Source organism: Octodon degus, unplaced genomic scaffold (assembly GCF_000260255.1).
Source record: "Octodon degus isolate 3935 unplaced genomic scaffold, OctDeg1.0 scaffold00178, whole genome shotgun sequence".
Classification (NCBI taxonomy): domain Eukaryota; kingdom Metazoa; phylum Chordata; class Mammalia; order Rodentia; family Octodontidae; genus Octodon; species Octodon degus.
Genome location: NW_004524754.1, coordinates 3,663,950 through 3,676,587, shown reverse-complemented (window position 1 = coordinate 3,676,587; position 12,638 = coordinate 3,663,950). Strand labels below are relative to the sequence as shown.

Here is a 12,638-nt window from a genome sequence, read left to right as displayed (position 1 = left end):
TCCTGAAATAAACATCCTGTCTGGTTAAAGTCAGCTATTAGTCACCGGGAAACTTTATGTCACATGTTACTAACCTTTGTCCATTTTAAATTGGGTTAAATATTTGAATATCAACCCCAAGTATGTGATTTGCAGATATTTGCTCCCATTCCATACTTCCCTCTTTCACTTTGTAAATTATTGTTTTTCTTGTTCAGAAGCTTCTTTATCATTTGTAGTCTCATTTGTATATTTTAAAATTTATTCATCTGATACAGGTCTAGCTATGCAGTTCAGACTCATAGTTATCCTCCTGTTACTCAACCTTACAACACCTCACTGGTATTTCAGGCGTGGGCTACCACACCTGGTTTCAGAGCCAGCACAGCATGCAGTACTAGGGATAGAACTCATGTCCTTGCGCTTGCCATGTAAGCACTTAGAACACCAAGCTATCTGCCCAGCCTCCAATAGTTTTATTTTATTTGTGCTTTTTGTCATAGAGTATCTGAGCAATCATTATCAAGATCAGTGACACGAAGCTTGTGTTTTATGTTTTCTGAGAAAAGTTTTACAGTATCAGTCTTATGTTGAAGTTTATAATCTATCTTTAATTGATATTTCTGTGTAGGAGTTTGGCATACATCTATCAAGTTTTTCCAGCAAAAGTTGCTGAATAGACTTTCCTTTCCCAATTCTGTATTCTTGAAATCCTGTCAAAGATCAGCTGGCTATATGTACTTGGGGCCATATCCAAGTTCTCTAGCTTGTTCCATTGATTTGGATGTTTGTATTTATGCTAAATACAATATTCTTAAATTGTTGAAGATCTATGATATGTTTTGAAGTCCGCAAACACCATGCCTCCAGCTTTGTCTTACTTTTTTTTTTTTTTAAGACTATTTCACCCATAGAGAGTCTTTGTGGCTCTAAATGAACATTTGGGTCCTTTTTTTCCTATTTTGTAAAAAAAAAAAAAAATTGCCATAGGGATTTTGATGAAGAGTGCATTAAATCAGTAAATTGTGTGGGTAGTGTGGGCATTTTGGTACTAGTAATTCATCCAGGTCAGTGGCATAGGAGCCCTTCCATTTACTTTTTTTTATTTAGGACAGGGTGTACAGGGTCTCACTGCATACATCGGACTCATAGTGATCCTCCTGTTTACAGCCTCCCAAGTGCTGGGATTACAGGTGCATGCCACCATGTGCAGTCTGAATCGCTGTCTCAGCATACCCTGGAGGGGGTGGAGGAGGCTTGGCACATCAAGCCTGGGGATCGAACTCCTGACCCTTGTGTCTAAGCAGACACTTTAATCTGCTGAGCTATTTGGCTGGCCTTCTCTTCCACTTACTTTTGTCTACATATTTCATTAATGTTTTATATTTTCCAGCATATAAGTCTTTTGTCTCCTTAGTTAAGTCTATTTCTGAGGTATTTTTTGAGAAGTAGAATTTCTTAATTTTTTTTTGAAAATGCACCTTTAGTATATAGAAATGCAGGTGATTTTTGTATTGTAGGGCTTTTTGGTATCATGTAAGTTTACTGAATTTATTTATTTTAATAGTTTTTGTGTATGTATATTTGGCTTTTCTGTTAAATCTTTTTTTCCTCCATGTCTTTCATTGTGGATACTTTATATCACTGTAATTATATATATTTTTCTTCTGAAGTTTTCAATCAGCAGTTAATATCACTCAGTGTAGTTTTCATTTCAGATATATTCCGCTCTACGTCAGTCTTTTTATGTATCATATTTTTCTCTTTATTACATTCATAATTTTATTTGTGCTTTTTGGTAGATTTGTTTTGTTTTCAGAACCAGGGATTGAACTGAGGCCCTTATGCTTGCCAGGAAAGTGCTTATTCCACTGAGTCATCTCCCCGGCCCCTCTTTGGTAGATTTGTAATAGTGTACTAAAGTATTTATCTGATATCTTTCATTTAAAATATTTCTAATGATTTACTTTATTTCTGATTATGCATGATATTCTCCTCTTTGAATGCCTTGGAATTTCTTACTATTTTATAAACACTGAGAATTATGGAGTTGACAACTGGACTTTGTTTTACTCCTTTACAGAACGCTGGATTTTATCTTGCCATGAGTGAGAACTGTAGGTAGAAGACAGCTTCTTGTCTGCAGAATGGCTTGGTCCTTGACTCAATCATTGCACTCCAGGTGTCTAGGGGTAACACATTCATAAATATGAAGAGATATCTGGGCTAGTGCAGACAGAATGGTGAGGCATGCTTCCAATATCAAAGAATGCCCCTTGGACTGACCTTGACAACCTCGGCATTCCAAAGAATGATGTGTTCAATTTATCCAACAAGGCTAAGCATCGGCAGTTTGCAGAACAGACATGATTGTCTAGAAAGTAACTCATAGGGGACACTTTGCAATTAGAGAGGCTGATATGGAGGCAAGAAAGTCAGGGCTCTAAAGAACAAGAAGTAACCACTGACTCTATAGAATAGTTACTACTCACAACTGAAGGTAACAGACCCAATGCCTGACTCACTTTTCTTCACCTCCAGAGAGCTGTCTCCATTCATCATCCTCTTAAGACTTTTTGCTTCTGGCAGACAATGGAGTCTTCACAGTTTATCTTGTGAATGTCCCTGCTTCTAAAGCCATCACTGTTACACTTTTTGGAAATATCAAAAGTTCAAGGAGGAAATACTACTTTGCATAGTATATATTGATCCTTATCCTTTCAAAAATAATATTTTATTTATTTATTTATTTATTGCAGAACCGGGGATTGAACTCAGGCCCTTGAGCTTTCCAGGCAAGTGCTTATTCTACTAAGTTATCTCCCCAGCCCCTCAAAAGTAATAATTAAGGAGGTTCTCTAAAGGATGTCTTATCCTTCCATGGCTGATTATTACAGTTACTTTGTGTTGGTTTTTTTTTTTTTTGGTATTTTTTTAGGGAAGGGTCTACAGAGTGTTCAGGGTCTCACTATTAGATTGGATTTATAGTAATCTGCCTGTTTACAGCCTCCCAAGAGCTGGGATTACAGGCGCACACCACCACACCAAGTCTCAACTGCCATCTCAGCACGCCCTAGGAGAAGGGTCAGCATGGCAGGCCCGGGGATCAAACTCCTGGCCCCTATGCCTGCTTGCAGGTGCTTTAATCTGCTGAGTTGCTTAGCTAGCCCTCAGTTACTTGGTTTCTTATAGGCCAATTTCTCAGGTATATTAACTCCATGCTGATGTAGGCATGACAAGCTCCACTAGAACCAATAGCCCTAGGAGAACCAATGGTCCTATGGGAACCACCAGCCCTACTTCTTCCTCTCCAGTTCTCTTTGTTAATGTTGTTAGCAACAATGCTCACATGGGCCCTCCACACCCAGCACCATGCTGATTCAGTTCAGCTCACTGTTACAAGTTGATCACCAGTTGTCAGTCTACCATCCTGAGTAAAGCACAATATGCCCAGTTAAACTTGAATTTCAGCTGAGTAAGTTATTTTATAGGATAGTTATGTTCTAAACATTACAAGGGCATTTATTCTATATTTTTATTTGCTAACCATCATAAAAAGTTAAATGAGTTACTATGTATGGTTTTCTTGTAACACCCAGCTGAACTGAACCAGAGTAGTGCTGGGTGTGGGAGGCCCAACTGAAGATTGTTGCATAAGAGGGAGAACTGGAGAAGTGAAGCTGTTGGAAGCTATAGGAAGCTGCTGGTTTTCCTGGAGGAGTTTGTCATGCTGGCTTTCCTGATGAACTCAGCTGTCATCATCCTCGGAGGAGATCATTATCACCGAGGATGGCTGTGGTACCTTTCAGGGGAGCCTTGGTTCTTTGAGCATTACTTCCTGGCTCCAGGGCAGATCTCTCAGCCTGCTAGCATAGATAATTCATCATGTTGGTCAAGATTTTCTAGCTCCCACCACTGATCTTTGGTCCTTCCCAGTGTAGATCCTTGAAACAGACTTGCATGCGACATTGTCATGGGCTCTAAGTCTTTAAATTTATTTATTTATTTATGTGTGTGTGTGTGTGTGTGTGTGTGTGTGTGTGTGGCCAGCTCAGCCCACCAGGGGGCGGCACTGGCTGGCATGTGGTGCTGGGGGAATTGAACCGTGGTCCCTGTGTTTTGCTTAGCTTAGCTTGTTCTAAATAGGTGCTTTAGACCACTGAGCCATCTCACCAGCCTGGCTCTAAGTCTTTAGCTAGACTGGTGCAGTACATTGCTGTGAGATCCAGGCCCTCACATGGGTTCTTTTGGTCTTAGTGTGTGGACAGATTTTACAGATTTTCTGTACTCTCTTTGTATATGACTCTTTGGGTAACTATTATAAAATATTCTTATAAATTAAGTGTCCTTTATTGTTGTCCTTGCAAAGCCCTACCACACTATATATGAAACGCTGTGAATAAATTTGGTATGTAATAATCACTCAGTAGTTAACAGTCTTTTATTTTAATGGTGCCAAGCTACATCTCCAGTCCCCAGTAGTCATTTTGTTTGCCATATACACACATGCTTTTGAAGGACACTCTGCTATGACTTATAATGTTCTTACTTCATTTATAGCTCCTTGCAAGTGCACTCTCTCTGACCACTACCTAACTCTACCCTTCAAAATAGCAAGGCTGGACAGGTTTGGGGGCAGGAATGGTCATAATTATGTCAAGAGTATGCATCTGACCTAAGAAAGCTCCTAGACTGGATATCTTATCAAAAAGAGAGCTGTAAAATAGGGATGACAAGGATTAGGTAAGCCAGTTAGAATTTAGGTTGAAGGAGGGAATGGCTCACCAAGTGGCAAAAGAAAGAAGACCTGATAAGCAGAGATGAGAAAAACTATCATGAGAATTACTTTGAAGCAGATAGGAAGAGAGCAGTTACCTTAAAAATGTTGAAATCTTGACAGTTTTTCCAGCTCTGGTGCTCATGTAGTCTACAATAAACTCCTTTTTGCTGAGAGGGCAGAGGTGTGCTTCTGCCCTTTGCAAATGAAACATACATGCTTGCTACAGGCACACAAGTAAGCATCCCTCCCTCATTTAACAATTCCATGGTTAGCACTGTTAGAGAAGATGGAGATACAAAATTGAAAAACACCCTCTCCTAGAAGACTATTAAGTATGTGGGGCGGCATTGGTTATAGACAAGGGACAATGCATCACTCACTAAGTGGTTTTATGACAGTAAACTATGAGATGGGAAGACTTTTCCCTGTCTTTCCCCTCCAGGCATTAAACTGCACTTGGTAAACTTGGAGTAACGTAAATGCTCTAGAAATTACAAGCGCAGAAAGACAGGTAGAACTTGAGAAGCGAAAGCTTTAGGCAGTATAAGAGACAAAGCCTAGAGTTTAAGGCAGTACATCCACAAGCACTATATTTTTTTAAAAAATGCATCACATACATGTGTGTACCATGTACACATGTAACAAGACACAGCAAACTTAAGTGGTTCTACTCCATTTGTGTTTAGAAGACAACCAGACAAGTTCCCACTGATAAATAGACTGACTCAGGTTTTCTGATCTTTTAAATATTATGAATGGGTAAGTTAAAGGACAAAAGAAACTACTAGTTTAAGTATGCATCAGGAAATAAAAGTACAATAAAGACCAAGAACCCTAGATGGAACATTCACTAGAAGACTGCAGTAGTGGGTAAGGCCAGCAAGGGAAGGTTTTCAGCATTTGCTGGCTTGAGATCTGCCAGATAGCTCATTGCTATCAAATAAGCTGAAAACTCATAGTGCCTCCTATTGGAAGCCAGAATGTTGCTTATAAAATGGATTAACTCACTGCCCCCATAAGCAGAGGACAATTCCTTCTCTTGTTTGAAGAATTCACAATGCCCCTCTCTCACCCTAGCTCTGGCTCCTTAATATACATGATTATACACAGGAGTCTCTGACTGGGAAGAGTGTGACTCCAAGATCCAAGACTCCCTCTTTGGTCAGTCATTCTAACTAGCTACACCTCTTCTTTGCAGAAAAGCATCCCTTCCTTATTGACCTAGTGGTAACAACACTACCACTAGGGAAAGGAAGAGGCTGGGGACATGTCCCTAGATAATGAGGGAGGATGGGGCCACTGCAGTGTAAATGTAGGTTCTCTTGGTAATTTAAGTCTTGGGTTCTCCAAGCCTGAAAGCAGCTGGCCACCATCTTCTGCAGAACAAACCTCTAGGTTGGAGACTGTTAACAGGTTTCTTTTGAGCTGTGAGTATATTATCCACCAGGGATTGATGCAGTCACTGCCCTTCACTTTCATGGCCTATGAGGTGTAGTGAGACTGCAGTGCCATAGAGGGACAGCACAGTGGGCCTTTGGGGAAGTGGCCACAGGGAAGGTTTGGGGGTGGGTGTCTGCATGGTAGTCAATGATCTTCTCCTGAGTACAGTAAATACAGTATTCTATATCATATGAAACACTTCATCACTATGAAAAACTACAGAAATTGAAGCCAAGTTTTAAAGGACCAGAAAACTTTGTTCCTGTCCAAATGGTCAGTTATCTTCTCACAGAGAACCAATGGTAAAATAAAGAGTAAAAGAAGAAATCAAGACTGTATTTTAGAAGCTGGGTATAGTGGCACATGCCTTAGTTCCAGCACTCTTGGAAGCTGAGGGAGGAGGAACACAGGTTGGAGCCCAGATTGAATATTTTAGCAAGGCTATAAATAAATAAATAGATAAATAGGCTTGAGATGTAGTTCAGCACAAAGGCCCTGGGTTCAGTGCAAAGTGTCACCCCACTCCTGACACACAGAAAGCCTATTTTGTTCAATCCTAATTTGATCTTATACTTGGCTGTCTAAAAAGGCATCTGGCATTTCCAGTCAGGCTTCCTCAGTGAATAAATCAGACCCTGGCTGCTGACCTGTTAACATCCTTGGCTGCACTCACAACTCTCCACAGAATTTCAAAGCCAGGTTAAGTAGGTCTTGGGCAGACTGGAGAAGAAAAGGCTGCATTTGCTTGGAGAACGCTCCATGAAGTGCTAGAGAAGCTGACTCAGGATGAGAAAGAGTTTAAGAAGTTGGAAGCTCACAATGAAGAAGAAAGAACTCCCTGGAAGAAACAAATACAGGAGGAGATACAAAATGTCCAGGATGAATTTACAAAAATGAGAAACATCCTGGACTCTGAGGAGAAAGAGCACTTGCAAAAACTGAATCAAGAGGAAGAGGATATTCTGAGGGTCCCGGCCGAGTCTGAAAAGCAGCTGGCCCAGAATGCCCAGTCCATGAGGGAGCTCATCTCAGATGTGCAGCATCAGCTGCAGGGGTCAGCGATGGCCATGTTGCAGGGTGTGAAGGAAACCATAGAATGGAGTAAGTTATTGACCATGCAGAAACCAAGAACTTGCCCCAACAGACAAGATGGTGTTCCAAGCTCCTGATCTGAGACAGTTTCTCCAATGTCATCAAGCTTTTGTGAACCCTTCTCCGAGCAACACTCCAAAGATTACTTTTTCTGTAAATCCATGGCTGACTTCCCAAAGGAAAGGAAACTACCAGGTCTTTAGACCTAACAATCCATTGCAGTATTCACAGGAAGTGAACTACTGGGATTAAGTGATGGAGAATACTTCCAAATCCCCTTTACCTTCAGTGTTCTTTGTTGTCAATCTAAATGTGGCTTATGGGTCTCAGGCCTACAGGAAAAATTCAAGTACATTGTGTTTGTGGTGTCTGACAGCTTTGATCCTTGGACTTTGGACCTTTCCTTTGACTGTTCCTCCAGATCCTGTTGGAGATTTTTCTACACTCTGAGCCTGATACTCTGCATTCTACAGTGTGACACACCATGTGTTTTTCATCTATGAGTTCTCTCACTGTTCCTTTTCTGGTGAGGGTTTCTTATTTTTCAGTCTTGAGGATGTGCAGAGCCTGTGACACTGTGACATATGGGCCAAACCCTCAAACTTTCTTATACCCTCTGCCTTTTCCATTCTGCACCTCTGGCCAAGGTGTCTCCTACCTCAAAGGTTCCTGTTGCATTTTATCCAATTTGCCTGCTTTCCTGACCTTCCTATTGGATGTCTTCACTGTAGGCTGTACAAATTCTCTGGTTCCATTTTCTTCCCAATGTCTCATTTGCTCCAGAAAGAATCTTAGTTCATCGCTTCCTATACTCTCAAGGAAATGACTGATTCTTTTTAAGAAAGACCACAATGACTGCTGTTTCTAGTCTTTACAGCCTTCTTTGTCAGTGAGAAAGGTGAGCAAAAGTTTGCACCCAACTTTATGTGCACTGAAGATCATGCCTAGGCTGTTCTCTCTGCAGCAGGAGCCCTGAGCAGTAGAGTAGGTCACTTCCACCATGATGCTTCTTGTTCATCTGGGGGTGAAAAGCAGAGTCTCATCGTAGAATACAAGGAGTTGGATCTTTTGTAAATTGGACAGGAACTAAGAAACAGAAGTAGGAGGAAACATGAAATCTACTGGAAGAGGTAGTAGGTACATTTATTGAAGACATGCATAGGCAGAGAATTCGAAAAAGCAAAATGCACAGGAAATACTTCAAAGAATCAACAATTGGGATCTCCTGTGATTGAAAAGATTTTGCACATCAAAAGTAATCACCAGGGCCAGGGAGATGGCTCAGCGAAATAAGCGCTTCCCTGCAAGCGCAAGAGCCTGAGTTCAATCCTTGGTTCTGCAAAAAAAAAAAAAAAAAAAAAAAGTAATCACCAACAGAGTGATAAACAAATCCTCACAATTTGGGAAATATCTTAGCCAATAGTTCCTTAGATAAGATGTCTATCTAGAATATATAAATAATTAAGAAGCAGGTCCCCAAAATACAAAGACTCAGTCAAAAAATGGACACCTGAGATGAATATGTACTATAAGGGATGGCATCTAACATAATTTCCTATTCACTTTTAGAAGTAGAAGAGACTGACGCAGAATTCCATAATAGTTTGACTCCTGCCTGAAGTATTTACATAGAAGTAGTTTTGCATAAATTACCCCATTCCTCACTCCTTCCCGTACTCTGTTAGAAACTTCACAAACATATAGGAAATGAGGAGACAGGACCTATTTAGGGCAATAAGAAGACAGACTATTTGCCCATGCTAAGCCATAAACCCCTTGTACCTACAGAATACAGGGGCAATCACATTTCTACTGTTATGAAGAACTTATAGGATACAGGGAGCACTACATTCCTGCCTGGTTTCCATAGCAACAAAGAAACTATAAAAGCAGTGGGGAACAAAGAACTGGGCCTTTTGTGTCTTCCCAGATGGGAAGGGGAGAACATAGGTTGCCAGCTAATTAATAAAAATTCGGTAATTAGTTTTAATTTGGTCTTCCATGGGTAATATATCCAATCCAGACATTACAATATTTCTCCAATGTTAAAAAACATATGCCAAATAAATACATGAAAATATGTTCAACATCACTCGTCATTTGAGAAACAAAACTTAAGACAACACCGAGATTCCATCTCACCCCAGGAAGAATGTCTATCATACAAAAATCAACTAATACCAAATTGAGAAGAGGCTCTGAGGAGAAAGGAACACTTTTCCACTGTGGATGGTAGTGTACACTGCTACAATGTCTGTGGAAATCAGTATGGAGATCCCTCAAAAAACTAGGATTGGAAGTTGCACTCAAACCAGCTATTCCTTTCCTCGGTATTTTTTCAGAAGAATTAAATGCATCATGCCACAGTGCTGTATGTATGTATGCTTCCACCCATGGCTGTGGAAGCCCATTTGGTCATAGCTATATCTTGGATACCACCCAAATGTCTATCAATTGAGGAATGAATAAAAAAGATGTGGTATTTTCATACAATGGAATATGATACAGCTATAAGGAAAGATATAGTAGAGACTTTTATAAGTACATGAATGCAACTAAGGCCATACCCTTGAGTGAAACAAATCAGACCTTCATCTGTAAACATATTTTCTCCCTAGTGTAAGAACTTGAAAGAACAAATAAAATCTGAAAGGTACAGTAGATATAGTAAAAGGTAAAGAAACTTCTGAAAAGAAATGAACAATTGGGATGATAAAAGAGCAAAAAGAAAAAAGGATGGGAACACTCATGTATGTATATATACAGGATAGGTAAGATGATTGTACTACTAACTTGCTATACTTTTTATGGAAGCAGTTAATGTTAAAAGTTTTTATTTTGGCAGTTTGCATAATTATATGTTGATATCTGAGCAACTACTTTGTATCAACAATATGCAATGTAGCACTCATTGTTAATTGTATATCATCTTATTTTTTAAAAATGTGTGTCAGTTCTAATGTCTTATCTAATATTTTTGTCTTTAAATAAAAATAAAGGTAGTTAAATTTTTTTTTAAAAAGGCATCTGTGTTAGTCATGCTTTTTAATTTCTGTATTACCTGGTGATCTGATACCTTGGAAGCCCTTTTAATCAGGGTGGCTCTCCTTCCTGAAGCTGGCTATTTCTAGGAAGCCAAGGACACCACTAAAGGTCTTTCACATACAAAGTAGCCAATCCAAGGTCATGTTCCCAACCACACACTTTACCTAACTTGTGCCAAACCAGTGTCAGCTGAAATCATGAGAACATCTAAGCCAAACTTGCTCAAACTGGTCTGCCTGGCTTCACTCACTGTTTCCTTGGGAAAACACAATAAAGGCCCCTGGGACCTGCCTCCCATGATGGGGTGTGCTCTCTTCTCCTGAGAAGTGTTAGGAATGAAACCACTTTCCACAGCAGTAGCTTCTCTGCATCTGTCAGTTCATCATACAGATTAAGCCAAATAGTAAGCATTTTGTGTTCCACTGTGTGCTGCTGGCACAACATACCCAGGACTGGATATTTTATAAAGAACAGGTATTTACTACCATAGCTCTAGAGGCTGGGAAGTCCAAGATGAACGTGCCAGCAAATGGTCTGCTGAGGGCCTGCAGTCACACATGCCAGAAGGCAAGAGACAGTGAATGCACTCCAGCAAGTCATTTTTATAGCAGCATCCATCTCCCTTCATGACCCAGAGCCCTCCCATTAGCCAGTACCTGAGCTGTTCCATGAGGGTTTTGATTTCTAACAAATTAATCTTAGAGAGGACAAAAAATAAAATAAAATAAAAAATAAAAAAGCACTGGGCTTAAAAAAAGAAATCTTCCAGGGCCAGCCAGATAGCTCAGTGGACTACAGTGCCTACAGCGACCAAGGTTCCATTCCAGCATGCTGTGCTGGCTCCACTCCCAGGACACATGGAGATGGTGATTGAGATTGGGTGTTGTGGTGCATGCCTATAATCCTATCACTTAGGAGGCTGAAAACAGGGGGATCACTGTGAGTTTGATCTGTGTAGTGAGACACTGTAGACCCTATACTAAAATATAATTTTAAAAAAAAATCTTCCAGTAATTTATCACCTCTTACACTGCTTGGTTAATATGCCTCAAATAATTTTAAACCATAGTCATGAATATTGAAGGGGTAATAATACCCATTGACAAGGTAGTAACTTGCAATTGAAAATGCTTTATATTTTACAAATATTCATCAAGCTTTCTTGCATTTTGTTATACTTTTCTCCCAGGAGCTTGATATTCTATAAACATCAGCTTTCAGGAAGTAGGCAGGTTATTATTCATCATTAATGTTCATACATGGACCTCTTCTGTCCTTCAAGAACTCTGTGAAAAGAAGTGGGGTATTTTTACAGAGTTCACAGGATATGCTATGCAAATTTATCTTTTTTCCACTTATCATCCAAACTAAAAACGTCCTTGGGATGCATTGTAATTCCTTTGCCATAATTTCCATTCTTCCTTTTTCTCTTCTCTGACTTATTTTCACACTGTCCTGTTAGTATTCCTCAATTCCCATCTAAGACTCTTTAGGCTCTTAACATGAAAGGTGAAATGAGCCTATTCTAATCTGCTCTGCTTCTCCTGCAGCAGAATCCAACAGTATCTTGTTGGCATTATAGCTTGTCTCCCAAGACCAAGCTGATATAGAACCTTTGCACAGAGCAAATCTCACTTTGTAGTCAGGGAAGAAAGAGTTCAGTTGAGTATTTTAGCTTAACTCATATACAAAGACACAAACTGAAATCAGTTACTTCTGAAAGCAAAAGGAACCTTGGCCAGGAAGTCTGCTCTGAACTGAAGGCCTTCCTCCTCTCGAAGTTCACATGCTGAAGTCTTAAACTGCTATGAGGTGGTGTTTGGAGGGGAGGCCTTAGGAGGTGACTGGGTCAAGAAGGTAGACCCCTAGCCAGTGGGATCAGTGCCCTTAGAAGGAGTCACATGAGCTTACTTGACTTTGGGGCTATTGGGTAAAACTTCAGTGAGATGCTGTCTATGAACCAGATGCTGTCAGACCTGAGGTCTGACAGATTCTTGTTTGATTTTGCACTTCACAGCCTCCAGAACTCTAAGAATGAGTTTCTGTTGTTTCAGCCCCCAAGTCTGTCATATTGTGCCATTATAAACTAAGACAACATCTTCTTAAAAGTGTAATTGCAACTTGGCCATGATGAGATGGATGAATTTTTTCAGGGGTATGGGAAGTTGTCTTAGTTACTCTTCTCTCGTTGCTGGGACAAATACCCGACACTCAAAATGAAGGAAGGAAAGGTTTATTTAGCTCACAGTTACTGGAGGTTTCAGTCCATACTCAGCTGGCTCCAAGGCAGAGCAGCACAGAG

At 40.1% G+C, this 12,638-nt stretch overlaps 1 protein-coding gene across 1 annotated transcript in view; it reads left to right on the top strand.

Moving 5' to 3' along the window:
- The window catches only part of LOC105743859 (tripartite motif-containing protein 5-like), a 28,602-nt gene extending 21,234 nt beyond the window's left edge, over positions 1 to 7,368 (top strand). The window contains exon 3 of the mRNA XM_012517430.1: positions 6,908 to 7,368. Within this exon, the coding sequence (XP_012372884.1) occupies positions 6,908 to 7,368 (461 nt within the window). The remainder of the gene's footprint in view (positions 1 to 6,907) is intronic.
- The last annotated feature ends 5,270 nt before the right edge of the window (positions 7,369 to 12,638 follow it).